The following is a 19,777-nucleotide window of genomic DNA, read 5'->3' on the forward strand; positions in this document are numbered from 1 at the left end:
ATTAAAAAAAAATCAATCCATCATAGATTATAGAACTAAAAAAATCAATCCATCATAGATTATAAACCTAAACACAGGGCTGGAGAGATGGCTCAGCAGTTAAGAGCACTGACTGCTCCTCCAGAGGACCTAAGTTCAATTCCCAGCATCCACATGGTGGCTCACAACTGCCTGTAACTCCAGTTCCAGGAGATCCAACCCCCTCACACATGCAGGCAAAACACCCATGCATGTAAATAAAATTAAATACTTAAAAAAAATAGTAATTTAAAAATCTAAACCCAAAACCCCAAACAATCAAGTTTCCAGAAGACAATCTGGTGACCTTGGAGTTTGGAAGAACCCCTCAGAAGGCGTGACACGGAACAACTGAACTCGTGACAAAAATGAAAACCTCCTGCTCCTCAAAGACTCCATGAAGAAAATGAAAAGCCGAACCATAAGCAGAGAGAGAATATGTGCAAATATCATCTGCATGGCTGATAACAGTCTAAAGTCAATAAGCTTAGAGCACGTCAGAAAAGCCATTTGTAAGCTGGTGGCGGTGGCACGCACCTTTAATCCCAGCCTCAGGAGGCAGAGGCAGGCAAATCTCTGAATCTGAGGCCAGCCTGGTCTTCAGAGTTCCAGGACAGCTAGGGATACAGAGAGAAACCTTGTCTCAACAAACAAACAACAAAAAAGCCCTATAAAGATCTGTGCAGCTGCGCCATCTAAGAAGAAACCCAGACAGGAAGCAAGCTGTGCTGAGAAGCACTCAATCCGTTTTGCCAATAGGAAAGGGGTAAACTCAAACCCATCTCATGCAGCCCAGGCTAGCCTAAACTTGAGACAGTGGGTGATCATCTGGAACTGATTCCCCTGCCTCCGCCTCTCCAGTGCCGAGATGGCAGCAGGCCCCTCACGCCCGGTCAGTCTTAGTTTGTGTTTTGAGATGTTGGGATATCAACCTCACGGCGTGATACACGCTAGGCAAGCACATACAGGAGCTCTCAACTGCTGGGCTGCCCTGCTCCCCAGCCCTACTCTCTATGGAAATTATGTGCTAATAGTTCCAAAGGGGCAAACTTCATGCGGCGGGATACTCAAAAACAAAAATTTCAACAACATTCACAGTATCTTACCTTGGCCAAAAACCAAACCCTGTCTGCTCCAGAGAGCTTGTCTTCTTTTTCTAGCTCCTGGTGAACTGACTGACTGACAGAGCCTGAGGCCGTGCCAGCCTAGAGAGGTACAGCTAACTCTCCAGGTTAACAGGCTCTGGAGTCAGGCTGACCTGGGTGCAGGTAACAGTGACCCAATTCACTTGTTAACCCTGGGCACCTTACTTCTCTATTCTGGGCCTTGGTTTTCTCATCTGTAAAATGGACACAAATCACCACAGAACCTACATTCTTAGGGATGAAGCATATGGAATAAGAAACACGTCATGTGCCGGGCGTGGTGGCGCACGCCTTTAATCCCAGCACTCGGGAGGCAGAGGCAGGCGGATTTCTGAGTTCAAGGCCAGCCTGAGCTACAGAGTGAGTTCCAGGACAGCCACGACTACACAGAGAAACCCTGTCTCGAAAAAACAAAACAAAAAAAAAAAAAAAAAGAAACACGTCATGTACATTCATCCTGTACTTTGGCCACTATTATACACCCGCCATGACTGTCATGTGCTGCCCAAGGGCAGAAGTAGATCCAGGTCCTGACCAAAAGTCATGCCTTGTCTGGCAAGGGGCAGAAGGTCTATAGAAAGTCTTCTGCATGAAAGAAATAGAGAGATGGTAGCCATTAAAAGTACAGGAAAAAAAAAAAAAAAGAAGTCGCTGAGGGCTGCAGTCTCTGAGGGCTTCCTGGAAGAGGAAGGCTTTTAGTAAAAGCTCAAAAACAAATTGGGGGTTGTGGACATCTCTCAGCAGGTAAAGCGCTGACTGAGCAAATAAAGCACAAGGATCTGAGTTCAAATTCTCACACTCAGGCAGAAACTGGGGATGGTGCAAGCCTGGAACCCTGCTTGGGAGTAGGGAAGGGGACAAACCCAGGCAAACCCCAGGGACTTGAAAGCCAACCCCACAGAAACAGTGAGCTACCGGGTGTTTGTTCAGTGAGAGACTGTCTCAAAAACAAGGTAGATGCAAAAGCAAGAGAGGAAGACCCCCAAACCTAGCGCCCACCTGTGGTCCTATGTACTTCAGGGCACAGGTACAGGGAGGGAAGGAGGAAGAGAGAGGAAGAATAGGAAGAGGAGAAGGAGGGGGAGGAGGAGGAAGGAGAGGAGGAGGGGGAGGATGAGGGAGGGGGGAGGAAGAGAAAAAGAGGAGGAAGGGGAGGAGGAGGGAGAGGTGACGGAGGCAGCGGCGGCAGCAGCATCGTGGGGATGTAGCTAAGTCAGATGAGTGGCTTGCGTAGCATGCACAAAGCCCTGGGTCTGATCCACAAGTAAACCTGGGCACTGTGGCACAAACCTGTATTCCCAGCCCTCGGGATGTGGAGGCAGGAGGATCAGAAGTTCAAGGCCATATATAGTTCATGGCTAGCCTGAGAGCTACAGGAGACTACTTCAAACAAACAGAACCAGCCAGGATATTGAGTCAAAGGATCAAGCACCTGGGAAGGGGAGGCCTGCAGGATCCCTTTCCCAATCCTCTCTTCTCCACCAGATGGCTCTGCCCATCCTCCGAGGGCTGGCGCCCAGCACTGTGCATCCTTGGCATTTCCTCCCCCAAACAGCCCTGTGCCAAGGGGCATGACAGCAGAGCTTAGGCACTGCATGTGTGTCCCCATTCCTGGTGGGTGGGGCTGGCCTGGGACCTTGGGCCTTACCCACCCCACCCCACCCCAACCCATACAAACACGCCAGCACACTCGTTCTTTTCCAATGGCTTGAATTTCAGTTTGTCTGAGGTGTTTTCTTAAGCCTAAGTGTTTTCTCTGCAGCCCAGTCACCCCCTGCCTGTCCTTCAGAGGCCTGGCCCGAGTCCCCAGCCCCGGACCCCTTGAAGCTCTGATTGCCAGGCCCCAGTGCCGCCTTTGATGCACACCACCCGCTAGACTTCAATGCCGCTGTGTGCACGGCCCCTTTAATAAGTTATTTCCGTGGAAAACCCTGGTAACTGGGTCGTGAATCAAGTCCATGAACACCTCTTACCCATCAAAGCGCCCAAGAAAGGGAGGCTGGGCAGGCAGAGGAGCCCCTTAGAGTAAGTGCACACTACTCCTCCTGAGGCCTACGAGAAGCCCTGGGCACCTGGGCCACAGCAAAAGCCCCGCGAAGATGATGAAATCGCCCCCAAGCCCGGCATCATCAAACGGCCGAAGGACACACTGCCTGCCTGTGTCCCGGGGACCATCTCAGCCCAGCTCCTGGCAAGACTGACAGTTCAGAGAGGCCAAGCTGGCTGTGGTTCCTGGGGCACAGGAATGTCATGTTTTGGCTACCGGTGAAAGGCCTGGCTCAGTGGAGACACACTTCTTTTCCAGGGCTGAGTTTCCTTCCACTCCTGTCTCCTTTATGTTTTTCCCAGAGTGCACTCGCTGCCCAGGGCCCTAGGAGATGCGGAGCCCTGGAGCTCGAGGCCCAGGACTCAGATCTACTTGAGTGGTCGGTTGGGCATTGCTGCCATGTGGGCAGGAGTCCTGAACCCAGAGGAGAGAACCCAGGTCTAGGCCCAACTCTGCCACTTAGAACGAACAACGCCTCCCCTCCAATGGCCTGGACTGAAACACCTGTGGCCCTGGCAGAAGGACACGTGAGAAACTGTCTCCAAGCTTCAGTTGGTAAACTGCTTCCCTTGTGAGCGTGAAGGCCCGAGGTCAATCCGCAGGACCTACATTAAAGGAGGGGTGGGGAGAGCCAGGCATGGTAGTATGTACTTGTAATCCCAGCACTGGGGAGGTAGAGACGAGCCAACTCGCTGCACGCTTGCTGACCAGCCAACCTTGCCTACTTGGTGAGCCAGTGGGAGACTGTCTCAAAAAAAAAAAAACCACGGTAGATAGCATCTCAAGGAATGACACCTAAGGTTGACCTCTGGCCTTCAAGTACACCTGTATATGCATAAACACATGTGCGATCACACGTACGCACACATTAAGGCTATGACCCTGACGACGACCCCCAGATCCTTTAGAAAGAGGTGACAGGCGATGGCTAGCCCATCTCAGGAATGCACCCAAGAGAAATACGTCCCCGTGAATATGAGAAGGCCAGCTCAGGAAGGTTTACTGTTGCATCATGGGTAGGAGTCCCATACTAGGGGCCACAGATTCCTGAACTATGATGTGGATGAGCTAAAAGCGCAGAATTCACAGATCCCTCACACAGCCTACAGAACTCCATCCAGAAATGAGAACGGCAGGCAACTGCACGCAGCAGCACAGAGCACTCGCCCACACTGTGCTGAAGGAAGGAAGCTAGATCCGGGGACCGGAGAGACAGCTCAGGAATGAGAACACTGCTCTGCAGCCATGAGGACCAAAGTTCAGAGACCAGCACCCACGTAAGTAGTCGGGTGTGGTCCTGCACACAACTGTAACCCCAGCCTGAGTTGGACAGAGGCAGGAGAATCACTGGGACTTCGGTCTAGCTGAGGGAACTCTAGGCTCTGGACTGGAACAGGGACCTGGGCTACGCCACCTCCAGGACTCCACTGTAGTCTGAGCTTTTGAATGCTGAGGAAGAGTGGAAAAGATCCTGGCTCTGTCCAAATTCTACATAGCTGCCCATCTGGGACTAGCTGCCCCCTTTTCCCTCACTGAGCAGAGAATATTGACAGCCCAAGGGGCTTCTGAAGGATAAAAGGAGCACCACCCAGCCAGGGGTTCAGGAGGCCCTTCTACCCTTTGGTCATCTCAAACTACCACCATATGGCCTTTCCATCCATAAAATGGGTCTGTCAGTAGAACTCGAGTCTCAGCTTTGCACATAGCAGAGCCAAATCAGTCCTTTCCAGTCTTACACTGAGCGACCTCCCTGCCATCTCACCTACCTGGCGCCAACGCCACCTGGCTGGTGGTTTGTTTCTCTAGCCCTGTCCACGCTTGCCTGATCCTGGCCGACTCAGGGAATAAAATCATCTCCGGGTTTTTTAAGACAGGATCTCATGTAGCCCAGGCTGGCCTCCAATTCATTATGTAGCTGAGGATGTACTTGAACTGATCTTCCTGCCTCCACCTTCCAGGTGCTGGCATCACAGGTATGGACACCGCGTCCAGTACATGAGGTACTTAGGGACTGAACCCGTGGCTTTGTGCATGCAAAGCAAGACCTCTGCTAACTAAGCTATGTCCCCAGCTCCTCGATCCTCTTTGAAAGGTCACTACCATGTTGGCAATGACTCACCTCACAGTCCGGGCTGGTGGCTTTGAGGCCAGCTCCAGACACAAGACCTCTGTTTTTCCAAATTCAGAAACTTCTACTACAAGGTGAGTGGGGCCTTCTAACACAAGGCTTAGGGTAGGCTGGGTGATGGGCTACTTTGTGGACTGCAGTCCCTCAGGCTGGGGACCAATGGGGACAGGCCATAAATCTCATGCATTCTTTCCACAAAATGGAGACAGGCAGCCAAGGGTCATGGAGGGAGAACGTTTCCTATGAAAGTGCCTGGTCAAGTACCTTCAGGAGATATTTTCTGCATGAAAGAAATGCCACTCAACCCAGACAAGGAAACGTCTGAGGGTGTTCCCCTGAGTGCTGCTGATCCCAAGGAGACTGGGCTAGAGGGATGGTGTGAGGGAGGACCAAGGGTGCACGCACATGGTCAAAAGTAGATAGGAGGTAACTAAGGGCCCCTCTGGAAGGTCCTCAGAAAACCTGTGCCAGAGAACAGCCAGCATCCTGGGTAAAGGCATCCCAAGATGTCCTGAGAGTGGCTCAGATTCGGAGCACCCCAGAAGGATACACAGCAGCCACCTCAGCCCTTCCACTATCTCCCTGACTCCTCGCTCCTTCACCCACTGCCAGCCAAGGAGCAGAGAGGTGCTGGTGCCTATGCTGTACAGGTTCACTCCACTGCCATCTTGGGGTGGATATACCTTGGCCTGGTAGCCATGGCAACTAATTCAGCAGAACAACACAGTGACAGCTAGGTCTATGGTGATAGCCAAGGAGCTGTTGACACTCCCTAGTTAGAGAGAGGGAGGTAAGGATCGCAAAATCCTGGCTTGGGAGGCCAGCCATTTCTTCCCTGGCCACCGTGCTCTGGGAGGGGGCTGGGGCATATGAGAGACAGGAGGACTCCATGATACAGCTTCCATGACATCACCACGCATGATGGGGTGGAACTTGGCAGTGATGTGGTTGCTTTGGATCCACAGAGGCTCCTGTGAGTAACCCTTTGCCCACGTTCTGCAAGCCAAGCAATACACTCACTGGCTCTCCAAGCTGGACTTTGAAAAAAAAATCCTATTGCTGGTCACCAGTGCCCTATCTGGGGTGATACACATTTGTTCATGGCTGAATCTTGGTTCCCTGAAGGCAAAGAAACCACAGAAGCTCAAAGACCATTGTTTGGATCCTGTGCCGTCCAGAGGGCAGACAGGGCACCTGGGAGACCCGCAGGGGCCCCAGCCAAGCTTTCCAGCTGAGTGAGCTTAGGCAAGCAACTCAACCTCTCTGAGCCTCCGTCATTTCTTCCTTTAATTTGGCTAATAAAGTGGCTGTCTCATAGAGGTGTTGGAAAATTCCATGAACTCATAGATGTATGGCACTTGAGAAAGCGCCTGGCACAGGGCTCTGTGCTTCCAGGGTCATTAACTATAGTTAGTGTGTGTGTGTGTGTGTGTGTGTGTGTGTGATGGGGGGTTGGGGGAGGAGTGCTCTGTCTTGATCGCATGAACTCTCAGGATTTCTCTGCTTACAAAAGGGACCTGCTGTGGACTAGTTTAAATGCTAGGTAATGTCCTTTAGGGCCAGGGATGTCCTAGGGTTCCCTGGCCCCAGGGGCCCTAATCCCTCTGTTCTTAACCACAACATACAGGAGAACCACTTAGGACTCTCCACACCCTCCCATCCCTCCCACGTCTACCTTCAGCTGTTTCTGCACAAGCTGTTCCCTTTACTTGAGAGAACACTTGCAATCTGTTCTTAGCAAGCGCTTAGTCAGCCTACAAGACCAAACCCAGAAGGCCTGTGCTGTGAAGCTTTCCCCAACACCCACAATCTCTTCCTCTTCGACGTAGCTTTTGTCTCAAGCTGTGTATTGAGGCAATGAAGAGAGGGTCTGCTAAGACAGTGTACGCCATAAAGGCCAGCCTTGAAACCCATCCACCTCCTAAGGCCCAAGAGCTGGAACCAGCATCCAGAGGCACATTGGCACCATGGAGCTAGAGACCCTGACCCAGTGGGCTCCTTGCAGCACCACAAACTGAGGTGCTGGAGGCAAGGGTCTTGCTTGCTTGGAGCCACCCAGCAGCAAAGGGCAAAGCTAAGCTTGGAACCCCTTCTGGCAAACTGCCTTATCCCATGATGCTCCAGAGCATACCCCTGAAGGTACCCCTGTGCCCGTCACCCCCAGCAACCAGCCTGGGAAAATGGAGCGTCTGTCAGGAGCATAAAGAAGAGAAAATGGAAATTAAAAAAAAAAGAGCCCAGGGAAGGGGCTTGCCACTAACACTGTCCATGGGAAGACAGCACCGGCTGTTCCCCCCACTATCCCAAGATGCCTCTCTTATCCAGGGAACCCCCATGATCAAGTATGAGGCCACCCACCCATAGTCTCACTCCAAGACCTAAGAAAATCATCTTTTCAGCTAGCACTTCCTCCAGGCCCTGCTGGCCACCAGGTGTGTCTGCTACTGGAACTCTCTGAGCTGGCTGGCCCTGAACCCCTGCCTCCTCCGGGGAAACGGTTCCATTGGGTGAGGTGCATGCTGCCAAGCCTGACAACCGAGTTGGATCGCTGGGTCCCACATGAGTGGGAGGAGAGAAGCAACTCCCATGAGCCGTGCTGTGACACTCAAGCTCACACGCGTGTGCACATATGAACAGACCACAGTGCACATATAAACGCATCATATATTCACGTATATAGAGACAAACAATGGCAGACACTTCCAGCCATCTGTTAAAACTCCACCTGGGTACCCCCTCTTCTAAGACTCCTGGTGGCCTCTCAACAGGAGGCTCCCAATTGCCTCCTACCACAGCACCTGCCGTGGGCGCCTGGAGGGCAGAATTGATACAGGTCTTATCTCCAGGCTGGGTACCTTTAACAGCTGCACCCTCCTCACACAGGACTATACCAGAGGCTCAGTTACTACCTTCTTTAAAGAGCGTATTACTATTGCCCCCAATTCCACAAGTAGAAAACCTGAGGGGTAGATTGGCTAAGCAGCTGCCCCCACTCCACCCCCCAACTAATCAGGAAGCAGTGCGGGGACTTGAACAGAGAACTAACTGTGATGAAGCCTCTGCCTGCCACTTACCTCGGCTGCAAGAGTAGATGTGTGCTGGCTGAAGCTGACAGACCCTTAGGGACACAGAGACACAGAGAGCCTGGGCTGAACAAGCCCTGTGACCCCGGCAATCAAAGAGAGGCAGTGACACTGTCACATCTGTATGCACCTGAAGATGTGGGCAAAGAGCACTCAGCTGAGAGCCAAGGGCCATGGGACAGAGAGCAGGTGAACAAACAACACAGGGCTACTTACTTCTTGACGACTAACTCCAGCTACTAACTAGTGCTTGCTGTGTGCCTCACAGCCAGGCTCAGTTTCTCTGAGCCTGTCTCCAAACTGTTAGCTTGAATGTAAGCCCGGACAGGAAGGCCTGGGAGGGACCCTAAGGAGCTTCAGATTAGGCAGACACTGATCCAGCTCAGCCCCAACCCCCACAGCAGTACTGCCTGCTCCTGAGGAGGGGTATGCCCCAGTGACCCAGCTCGGGCTGAGAGGCTAGCCAGCACAGTCAAGGCCAGCAGAAGGGCCTAGTAGTCTCCACTACAGCAGCTTATATGGCATACGGACATTGCTGGATTAAATAAACACCTGGCCAATTATCTGCGAGGCTCCTGATTAGTGGTAATTGTGGGGTGTACAGATGCCAGCCGGGTGCCCCAGCATGGGATTGGGCAGGCCTATGTGGTCAGCAGCCTGCCACCTTGAGTTCTCACGGAATGACTATAGTTCTTCCTTCTCTCGCCCACCCAGGGCACTCTCTTCCTCTAGGTTGGAGTAGAGGATGCTGGAAGAATCTTGCCCATCCCACCAGCTCTCCTCAAACCACCAGTTCCCACTAACCCCTCACGCTGCACTTCCATGACTGACAGCATAGTCTGCCTTCCAAAAGAGGACAACCCACAGCCACTCACTCCTACCAGAGTGTGAGTTTCTTCAGCTGATCATGCTTAATCCTCAACATGCTGAAGTCAAGGAAGCAGGAGAGAAATGTCAGGGCTGTTAAGACGCCGCCCAAGAGGACAAGGGGTCCTTAGCTAGCCAGGGGACAGTACCCCAGACCCAAATGAAACAAGAAAACCATAACCCCAGAGGTCCAAGAACACCCTCAAAAGAGACCTCAAGGCTGGTGATTTTACCCAAATCCCACTGAAGACACTGGAAGTGAAGATCTATGGGAGCTGGTTGATGGTTCACATCTTGTCTCCCACTTGAGTGACCTTGGTGGAGTCACCTGTACCCTTTGACCTTCAGTTTCCTTCGTGGATCACAGGACCTGACTGAGCGCCCACGCTGAGAGTGGATGCCTACAGGGACTTTGGATAGCCAGGAGACAGGACCCCAGTCGCAAATGAAGTGACAACACCATAGCACCAGAGTTCCAAGTGCATCCCCCAAAGAGACCTCATTCTGTCAAATTAAAACAGGAGCCCCCACTTCCCTGCAGCTCCTCATGTGTCCTTATCTGCCTGGGCCTGTGACTGATCCCTAAATCCTGCCATCCTCCTATGTGGCCTTAGTCACAGGACTGGAGAACAGAGAAACAGGAAGTTTGGCCAGGCTGTGATTGTCATCGTGTGCAGGACAGTCTAGATGTGAGAATGACCAGGTCGTCAAGGGCACCAATCCATCAGGACACAGAACTGAGGGATAGCACAGCCGCTGTTCGGTGGGTCCCTGTGTTCTCCAGGAGAGTTCCTCACTAGTTGCACAGAGAAGCACGGTGTCCTGTGTCCCTCTCATCCCAGCCCTGGCACTGAAGTTACTCCACCCAAGCCTCCATGGGCCGTCTGGGAACCGCAGCTGATCACTCAGCAGCCAGAGGGAGTAGGGCAGACAAGACAGTCTGACGGGGCCTTACAGAGACTGTTCCAGACGGGGGACAGTGGGAAGAATGGCAGCTGTCTCCCTAGATGGCCAGTCGAGGAGATGAAGAACAGTTGGTAATGATCTTAGAGTGGGGGGTCGAGAGACACCAGCATCATCGTCAGCACCGCAACCACCCGATTGGTCCCTGACCATCCAATGTCTTGGCCTGACCCACTCTGCTCCTGGCCTTTCAAATTCTGAATCCCTCAATGCTCTCCTACTCACCACTCAACCCCACAGGATGAGGTAGTCATGACTCTCCTATCCACCAAGGCCTGTCATCCGTCCCCTGGGACTTTCCCTACCTGCCAAGGACTCCCTTCCCTGAGTCTTCCCTTCAGTCAATACCAACACAGCCCAAAGCTCAGGGGGACACAAAAACTGTTCCAATTGCTTACTCAGGCCATCTAGATCCCATCTCACTCCCTCCTCCCACATGGGAAACCCCAAACTTTCTTCCCTTATCTTTTAGCCTCTCAGAATGCCAACCACTAGACACTTTTTTTTCTTTTTTTTTTTTTCCCTTTTTCCCATTTGTTTTCAAGGTATCTCTGTGTAGCCTTGGCTGACCTGGATTTTACTCTATAGACCAGGCTGGCCTCAAATTCATAAAGATCTGCCTGCCTCTGACTCCCAAGTGACCACCACCACCAGCCAGCATCCTGCCTGGTTCTTCAACATAGTTTTGGGTGTTTGTTTGTGTTTGTTTGTGTCATTTTTTTTGGGACTGGATTCTCTCTGTATCTCCAGAAGGCTGGAACTATAGAACAGGTTGGTCTGTATCACAGATGTTTGTCTGCCTCTGTGCCCTTAAAGGCCACCGCACGCAACTACCTTTAAGGGAGGGAAAATATACCAAATAAGAGGAGAGAGTAAACTGGCCTGAGGAGGGGACCAGGGACCAGAGAGCAGACAGGAGCTGGAGACGGGAGATCTGGATTCCTGTGCCACGTGAGCCACAAGCTCACTGTAGGGTCTCACCTTCTGCCTCCATCTCTTAGAACAGCCATCTTCCCGAGGTCTCTTCCCAAGGGACAGGCAGAATTCTGGGAATACAGTCATCAGGGTGCACTGAACTGTTACAGAACAGGGGAGGGCAGCACAGTAGTTGGAAAGAGCTGAGGTTCCTGTGGCCACAAAGACTGCAATGTGGCCCTGAGGGATGCAAGGAATCACTACGCTTATAGGTTGACAGCCCAGCTGTCTTGATGTAATGTAAGGTGCTGGGGTGGAGCCTGGCTCACCCTGGCCACTCAGCCTCACTCTTCTGCTCTTTTGTCTTGAATGTGGAGTCAGAAAAAGATGCAGAGGCCCAGCTAGCTATCCCCAACTCCAGGCCATAAGCCCGGCTGCCACACAGTACACTCTACCGACCATACTCTCAGAAGGCCACACAGACCTCAGACACCCAAGTTCCCTGGCCCTCCTGCCCCAGTTCCTCCTACCCAGCCTCTCACATAAAGAATTCCCTTGAATCTGAGAGGTCTTAGGGCCAGCATGTGGGGATTTCAGACAGTTAGGGAACTGCAAAGCCAGGGTTCCTTCCTCCTGCTTCCTGATGTGGACAGGGTACAAACACCACCAGCTTTTAGCAAACTCCCCCTTGCCAGTGTGCCCAAGCTATTCCCCTTGCTTACCCACGGCTCCTCCCCCAGAGCACAGAGGGAAAAGGACCCATCCACCTTGAGGTCACCTATTACCGAGAAGCATCCCAGGCTACAATGATGGAGAGACCTTTCTAAGCCATGGAAATGGCAGAGACACAGAGAACCAGATTAAAACCTGGCGAGTTATCATCTTCAGGTCCCCATTAACACAGCCCACACAGCTTTGGAGCGCAAGCTGGCGTTGAACATCTCTCACTTCAGCCTCCTGAGTACTAGGCTGACACACATGTAATGCCATACCCGTTTCTCCAATAACACTAGCAAAACATACACTTGTGCGCGCACACGCACGCACACACACATGCACATGCACACAGGCCACCTTCCCATTTACAGAGTAGGCAAAAAAGTGCACAAAAATCACAAGAAATCAAAATTCGTTCCACCAACCCCCCTCCCACCCCCGCTCCCATCAGAATGGCCCACAACGACGAGTACGGAGAAATATGCCAACCTGAGAATTCACCCGGAGCAGTGATGAGGGAGTTGGTGGCCTCGGTTTCAGTGTAAGACAATGTAGAATCGGACAGATCTGTTCCAGGAGGGAAAAGAAAAGAGAACTCAGTTGGCCAAAAGGCACCAGTGCACACGCATACAAAAGGCTGATGTCCCAGGGGACCACATATTTATTAGTGATTTGTTCCTGTAGCCCAGGCTAACCTTGATTCCAATATCTAGCCAAGGATGGCCTTGAACTTCTGATTCTCTTGCGCTCTCTCTCACCTCCTAACTGCTGAGATTGAAGGCCTGAGCCACCAAAGCTGGGGATGTGCAGTGCGGGGAACCAAACCCAGAACTTCATGTATGTTAGGCAACCGCTCTACCAATCGAGCTACACCTCCAGCCCCCTTACAAGTTTCTGATGTCACTCTGGAACCCAGTCTCAGAATCACTCCAGACCAGGTCAACCATCTAGTCCTAGAACCCTTCTGGAAAAATGCACACCGCTGTGACTCTGACACATGGAAGAGTCTCAGATGTCCTGACCGCAGAAATAGTCAGTGATCAGAGGACTGAGCAAGCCCCAACTTGAAGCCTGTTTGGGTAAGGTTAAACTAAGTCCCTGAACAATTCATAGCTGCTGACCTTATTCACAAACATTAAAATTCTTGAAGTTGTTGGTTCTTGCTTCCTTCCCTCCCTCTTCCCTTCCTTCCTTCCTCCTGGAGCTGGGGAAGCTTAAGACAGTTACTAGCCACTTCTGCTCCCGCACGCCTCTCACTTAGGCCCAAGTGTTCGCTCTCTGGTTAACTTTGCTATCTCTCTCACCTCTCCCACTCCCCAACATCCACACGGCCTGTGGGGCTTTGGCTGGGTTTTGCGCTCATGCTTGTTTTTAAAGGCAGGCTTAATTAGGCGCTTCATATGGCGAGCATCATTGGCCAGCCCCTGCCTGCAGTGCACCGAGATGGAAGGGAACTTTTTCTACCCCACTGGGTTCACAAACTGGGGCTCTGGGGAATAGGAAGAGTTGGGGTTTTTCTTCCTCCACAGTCCAGGCCTCTGCTACCAACAGTATGGGGTTGTGCCCAGTAAGGGACCGACAGGTCTGTCCAGGAGTTGAGCAGCATGGACTAGGAAGCCCGTAAGCTTTTCAGCTCACCCAGCACAAGTCAGCTCTGGCTTGACAGGCCCAGCAGCCACCAGGGGCTGAGAATCCCGGAACAATTCCCTCAGCTTAGGCTATAGCTAGCTAGGATTCCATTTCATTTTGCATACATTTTATTTCCTTTCCCCGCGCGGCTTGAGGAGCGGGTAAAGATGAAACAGGAACCGATTCGGCCTTCGTTTTTTCATTTCCTACTTTCCGGATGCTGAGTTTGATTCTGGTTTTTTGGTCTCATGTCATCAGAGAAGCACAAAAATAAACTGACTTTGTGTGCTATAGTATATAATATATAGTATGCAACAATTGTATAAGTAGTAGAAAGGGAAACAATGCAAGGTACAGGAAATAATAATTTTTTAAAAAATATTGTACTATATATCCCAACACACACAAAAAAATTATATGCTGTGTTGAAAATAAGAACTTAAGAAAATCTTCAAAATAAACCATTCAATGCTAAAGTGGAGGATATAGAATTTTGTACTGTTTGTACATAAGTGTGTTTGCATGTTTGTGTGTATGCAAGTGCACAGTGTGTGTGTGTGCGTGTGTTCATCAGAGGTCAACTCTGGGTATCAGTCCTCACCTTGTTTTTTGACTGTTTTGCTTTTTGAGGCAGGGTCTCACTGATCTAGAGTTTACTAAGTAGGTTAGGCTGGCTGGCCAGCGAGTCCCAGGGAGAACTCCTGGCCTGGCCTCCTCGGTAGTGGGAGAGGCATGCACCACCACACCGGGGAATGAACTCGTGTCCCAGCACTGTACTGGTTGAGCTATCTTCCCCACCTTGAGTTCACATTTAATACCTAACGTCCCCAGTGCAGAATGCCTGGAGTCTCACTGAGGCTCGGTGATGGAGCCATGTAAGGGAGCCACTGTGAGGGAGAGGGCTATGCCTGGAATCTGGGGTGTCAGCTCTAGCTTCCCTTCAAAAAGTCAATAGATCAGATACACAAAGGGCATGGAAGGTCTTGTTCTTTAAAATGTCAGATATTGCTAGTACTGAGCCTTCCACCAATCATCTGAAGATTGGGTCAGCGGTTAAGAGCACTGACTGCTCTTCCAAAGGTCCTGAGTTCAAATCCCAGCACCCTTACCAAGCCCACAGATCTAGACTTTCCACTGAGGCAGCCTTCCTATGGTGGCTGCTATAGAAAGAGATCTCTCTCCTAGCTGCTCGCTATCATGACCTGAAGCCATAGAGGGAACCTGGGTGGGATCTGGACCCCCAGGTCAAGATGCACCTCGAGAAACAGCTGGTGGTACTAGGAGTCACCACCCTCTCCACCACCCTCCACCACAAGAGCCTCACAACCTGCCCCTCTTGCTCAGCTCCACAGAGTCGTATGAAGGAGTAACCGTGGGTAACATATGGAGCATGGCCTTCCCACCACCCACATTTTGTCACCGCTCCCGTTTAAGGGAGTATTCTTGTAACTACGTCATTTAAAAAAATAAAAATATAAACAAAACCTGCCACCGTGATGCACATCTGTAATTCCAGCAAGCAGGAGGAGGAGGCTGAGGCAAGAGAATGGAAAGTCTGAAGGGAAGCCGACTAGACTACGTAAGGAGATCCTGTCTCAATCAATTTGATTCGATTCCGTCAGTAAAAGTCATTCTTGGCTCTTATGCTAACCCGACGTCCTGTGAGCCCCAGCAAGAGTCAGCTTTGTTTTATGGGACTCAGTTGTCCCACTGGGAAGCAATGCAGCACACGTCAGCATCCTTTTCTTCCTTTTTGTTGTTGTTGTTGTTTTTGTTTGCTTGCTTGTTTCAGACAGGGTTTCTCTGTGTAGCCCTGGCTGTCCTGGAACTCACTCTGTAGACCAGGCTGGCCTCAGACTCAGAGCTCTGCCTGTCTGCCTGCCTGCCTGCCTGCCTGCCTGCCTGCCTGCCTGCCTGCCTGCCTGCCTTTGCTTTCTGAGTGCTGGGATTAAAGGCGTGTTCCACCAAGCATGGCTTCCTTTTAGTTTTTAAATGGTCACTCTTTAGGGCTTGTCTGCTTCTCCTCAGGCTGATTGACAGACAGTTCCTCCAGCAGTGAGCCTGCCACTGGTTATGAACTTTTGAGGTTTTCTCTCTCTAATGGAGCAAGGTGCCTGCTATAGGGCTTCGAAGATGCCGAGGCTGGCCTGTGGCAGGAAGACGTAGAAGCCATGGCCTGAGCGGTGGCTGCCCTGGGTTAGTCTCTTGGCCCTGCATCTCTTTAGCTAGGGGTTTCCCTCTCCTCTCTCAGCTGGCTCCCCCTCATCTCCCAACAGACCATAACCCCACTGCTTCCCAGATAAGTAAACAAAGCCCCCTGTGCACAGGGCTCACAGGGAACAAACATCACTGTCTCCCACACCCGTGAAAGACAGAGACAGCCTTTGCTCCATTCTCCATGGATCAAACTCCTCAAGCAAGTCTAGGGTGACTATATCTCTGACTTCACTGAAGATGGAGGGCTGGAAGGAACTTGGGGTGGCTACCTGAGTCTATGACCCAGGGAAGTGGCCTTCCAGCCAGAGCTCTCACACTCGAGAGTGGAAGTTTCTACCATAAACAGTATAAACTTAGTATTTGTGGTCACTTGGAATGTTCTAGCACCCACACCATGGCAATGTACTTTTGAGACCTGGTTCTCGCAGAAACTACTGGTTACAGAGTTGCCGTGTTGGGACTCTTGAGGCCAGCTCACCTCCTACTAGAACTCCACAGACCATATAACTGCCCTAAATCCATAGAGGAGACCCCAAGGCCCAGGGCATCTCTGCTTTTAAACAGTCAGTTAGTTAGCTGTGTATACATGTGTGTGCACCTGAGTGTATGCATGTGCATCATGTGCGTGCAAGTACCCTTGGAGGCCAGAAGAGGGCACTGGATTCCATGGAGCTGGAGAGACAGGCAATTGGGAACCACCTGATGTAGGTGCTGGGAACTGAACCCACATCCTCTTGGATGAGCAGCAAGTGCTCTCAAACCATGAGCCATCTCTCCAGACCCTCCTTTGCTTTTAAAAATGTACGTGTGAACCCTAGAACATGAGCTGACACTTAGCCTCCAAGCTATACAGAAAAAGACAGCTTGCCACAGCACAGAACCTGACTGGAATGACACACCCTCTCCCCTAACCTCCCTCAGAGACCTCGAGCCTTCTGTCCACCTGTCCAGGTAGGGGACAAGGACAGGTAATGCTAAACAAAGACTCTACACCCTGTGTGTCTGTCATACTCTCAGTTAACACACTAGTGGACACCCAAGGCTGGGGGAGGAAGGAAGGAAGGAAGGAAGGAAGGAAGGAAGGAAGGAAGGAAGGAAGGAAGGAAGGAAAGAAGGAAGGAAGGAAAAGAGACCCAGAAATTCCAACCTACCTCCAAAGAACAGCATAAGTCAGAACCCAATCGTCTCCCACAGGCCCATGTTTAAAGGTCACAGAGAGGTTAGCAAGGAGCCTGGAATTTGAAGATGTAAATAGCCTCTCTGCAGCAGCCCAACTGTGGGAGTGTTTGTAAAACTTCCCTCTGTTTGAAGGCACCCAATTCAGCCCACCCCTCCAGGGGAGGGCACACTTACCCAGTGGCTTGTACTGGTCAGGAGGAGACAGCCGAGAATAGGGGGGCGGCGGTGATTCTAGAAGAGAGGATACATACAGCATGTCACACCTGGTGTTCCACGTGCTTTTTAACCATCAGTTTCCTCAAACCCCAGGAAGTCTCCCAGCATCTCTGCTGCCAAAATCTAAGGGCACAGACAGCCTGGGGCTCAGTCCCTACTTGTGACACCTATGCTTTGTGAGCTCCAGCAAGTTCCTTCACCTCTCCAAGTCGATTCCTCGACTAAAAAACCGGGGAGGGGGGGAGATAATCACAGACCTCTTGGTTTTGCCAGAAGGGCAAAAGATAGCGTATGCAAAATGCTTAGCCCAGCTCTTGGTCACACTCCTGTAAACAGCACCTTTATTATCATTACAGCTAGAAAAACACGGGTGCAGAAGTCAGCGCACATGGGCAGCCGGAAAACATACAGGAGACTCAGTTCTGTTTGCATCAGGGCTAAACACAGCATAGAACCTCTTAGCATTAGCACAACCCTTACAACATACCTTGAATACACTTATACTGACAATCGCATGGCTTGTGTGAAATCAAACCTGAATGAGGGCTTCCTCAATTTTCATTTGCACAGCTCAACAGGTCAAATCGGGAATTCAGAAGGTCCACACATGGAAACCTGGCTGGTGACAGGGGTGGGAGTGGGGGGTCGGGGCAGCAGGGGCTGGCGAATTGGCTCAGCATGCGGAGAAGCTTGCTGCCAAGGTTAAGGGCCTGAGTTTCATCCCCAGAACTCACTCGGTGGAAGAGGAGAACAGGTGTCCTCTGGAGTTGTCCTCTGACCTTCACGTGTGTCATGCCTCACGTGTATGCACCCTCACTACATACGTAGTAACAATAATAAGATGTTTAAAGATGATCTTAACCCACGTTAAAACCATCATTCCTGGTGTGGGGATGATGGCGGAGCTACTGGGGCCCTGGAACTCCCCACAGTTTAGGCCAGTTACATCCAGCCTCTGGTCTCAGGCTCTCATGTTTTTGTAAAGAAAGGCCAGCAGTGGGTCCCAGCCTTCCAGCTCAGCCTGATTCCGGGTTGTCTATGGTGTTGGCCTTTGGGCCGCTGCTCCTTTGCCCAAAATACTCCTCCTTCAAAACATATACTTTGCCATCTGAGGAATTTCTTAGGCTCTTGCTTTACCAGGGAAGTAACAATTTGCTAAACTAAGTAACAATCTGGGTGAATGAAATGACCCTCCATTTTCTGTAAATGAAACCAAACCCCATCAGATCGCCAGCTAACGCAAACTCCACGGGAATAAAGCAGTAATAACTGTTATTAGGTGGCTATCAGGAATGACACGGGAGTAATGAGTGTTTTCGCAATTATAATAAGGCACCATCAGTTACAGGAGCATTACTTATGTGGGCTCCATACACCCAAAAGAGGCTTCCCTCTCCTGCCCCAACCCTGTCCTCTGCATCCAGAAGTGACTTCCTCAAAGTCAAGACTCAGAGGCTAAAGCAGGGACTCTCTGTGGACATGGGTCAAAGAGGAGAGGTCAAGTAGGGCAAAACCGCTGAAGAGACCAGAACAGTCACCTGGTACTAGCTACTTCCATTTTATGAACTGTTGTTTGTTTGTTTGTTTGTTTGAGACAGGATTTCTCTGCATAGTCTCACCCTGGCCCAGAACTTGTTCTATAAACGAGGCTGGCTCTAAACCCTGCCTCCCAAATGCTGGGATTACCTGGCTTCGGAATTTTTAAAATATGATTTATTTATCCTTATTTTATGGCACTGGTGTTTTGCCTGCATGTATGTCTCTGGGAAGGTGTCAGATCTGCCGGAACTGGAGTTACAGGCAGTTGTAAGCTGCCATGTGGGTGCAGGGAATTGAACTGGGGTCATCTAGGAGAGCAGCCAGGGCTCTTAGCCACTGTCTCTCTAATTCTTACAGACCTCAAGTACACGATGGTTGTTAATCATGCTCGTCGGACACCAGTTTCAATTTAATCTTTTCTCAGAGATCAAAACAAATATATAAGATGGTTTCCACATTCCTATTTTGCTTATGGGGAAACTGCTGGAATTTGCACCGAGGCCTAACTTCAGCTTCACTGTTCCAAGAGACCGAGAACCAAGGGCCCCTCTCCACCCAGGGCTCGCTCAGTGTTTCTAGGCCAGGACAAGAGTGGGATTAAGAATCCGATGGCCAAAGGGGGCCAGTGGGTGACCTCAAACAGCACACGGTGAGGAAGACTATGTACTTTCAGGGAGAGCTACTTCACTCACACTCATTCATCCTGAGCCCAAGAGGCCAGACCCGAGAGCGGTCCAGCCGCCCAGCATGGAAAGGCACGAAGCTCTCAGGGAGAGAAGACTGAGCCTGGGTTCCCACTGCATAGAGGAGTCTGAGGCCTGGTGAATGGAAGTGACTCTCAGGGAAACTGGCTGTGGAGCCAGACCCAGAGTCTGTCTGGTGTGCACACCCTTTTTTACAACCCCTGAAACTCAAGGCATGGTTAGACATCTGCCCCCACAGCTGTCTCCAGCAACAGAGGTGGTAGCTGGAGTGCAGCAAGCACAGGTCACCATCCCAGCCTCCCCCCACCGCCGTGTGTGTGTGTGTGTGTGTGTGTGTGTGTGTGTGTGTGTGTGTGTTGAAACTGCTCAGGCTGGCCCCGAATTCAACATACAACCAGGAATGACCTTGA

General features: G+C 51.1%; 1 protein-coding gene across 1 annotated transcript in view; it reads right to left on the bottom strand.

Annotated features, from left to right (window-relative positions):
- Smad6 (SMAD family member 6) overlaps nt 1-19,777 on the bottom strand; it is a 69,538-nt gene that overhangs the window by 42,624 nt on the left and 7,137 nt on the right. The window contains exons 3-4 of the mRNA XM_029481554.2: nt 17,083-17,139; nt 12,373-12,450 (exon numbers count right to left, since the gene is read on the bottom strand). Coding sequence (XP_029337414.1) covers nt 12,373-12,450; nt 17,083-17,139 — 135 coding nt within the window. The remainder of the gene's footprint in view (nt 1-12,372; nt 12,451-17,082; nt 17,140-19,777) is intronic.

Source organism: Mus caroli, unplaced genomic scaffold, assembly GCF_978045245.1.
Source record: "Mus caroli unplaced genomic scaffold, Mus_caroli_1 scaffold_11, whole genome shotgun sequence".
NCBI lineage: Eukaryota > Metazoa > Chordata > Mammalia > Rodentia > Muridae > Mus > Mus caroli.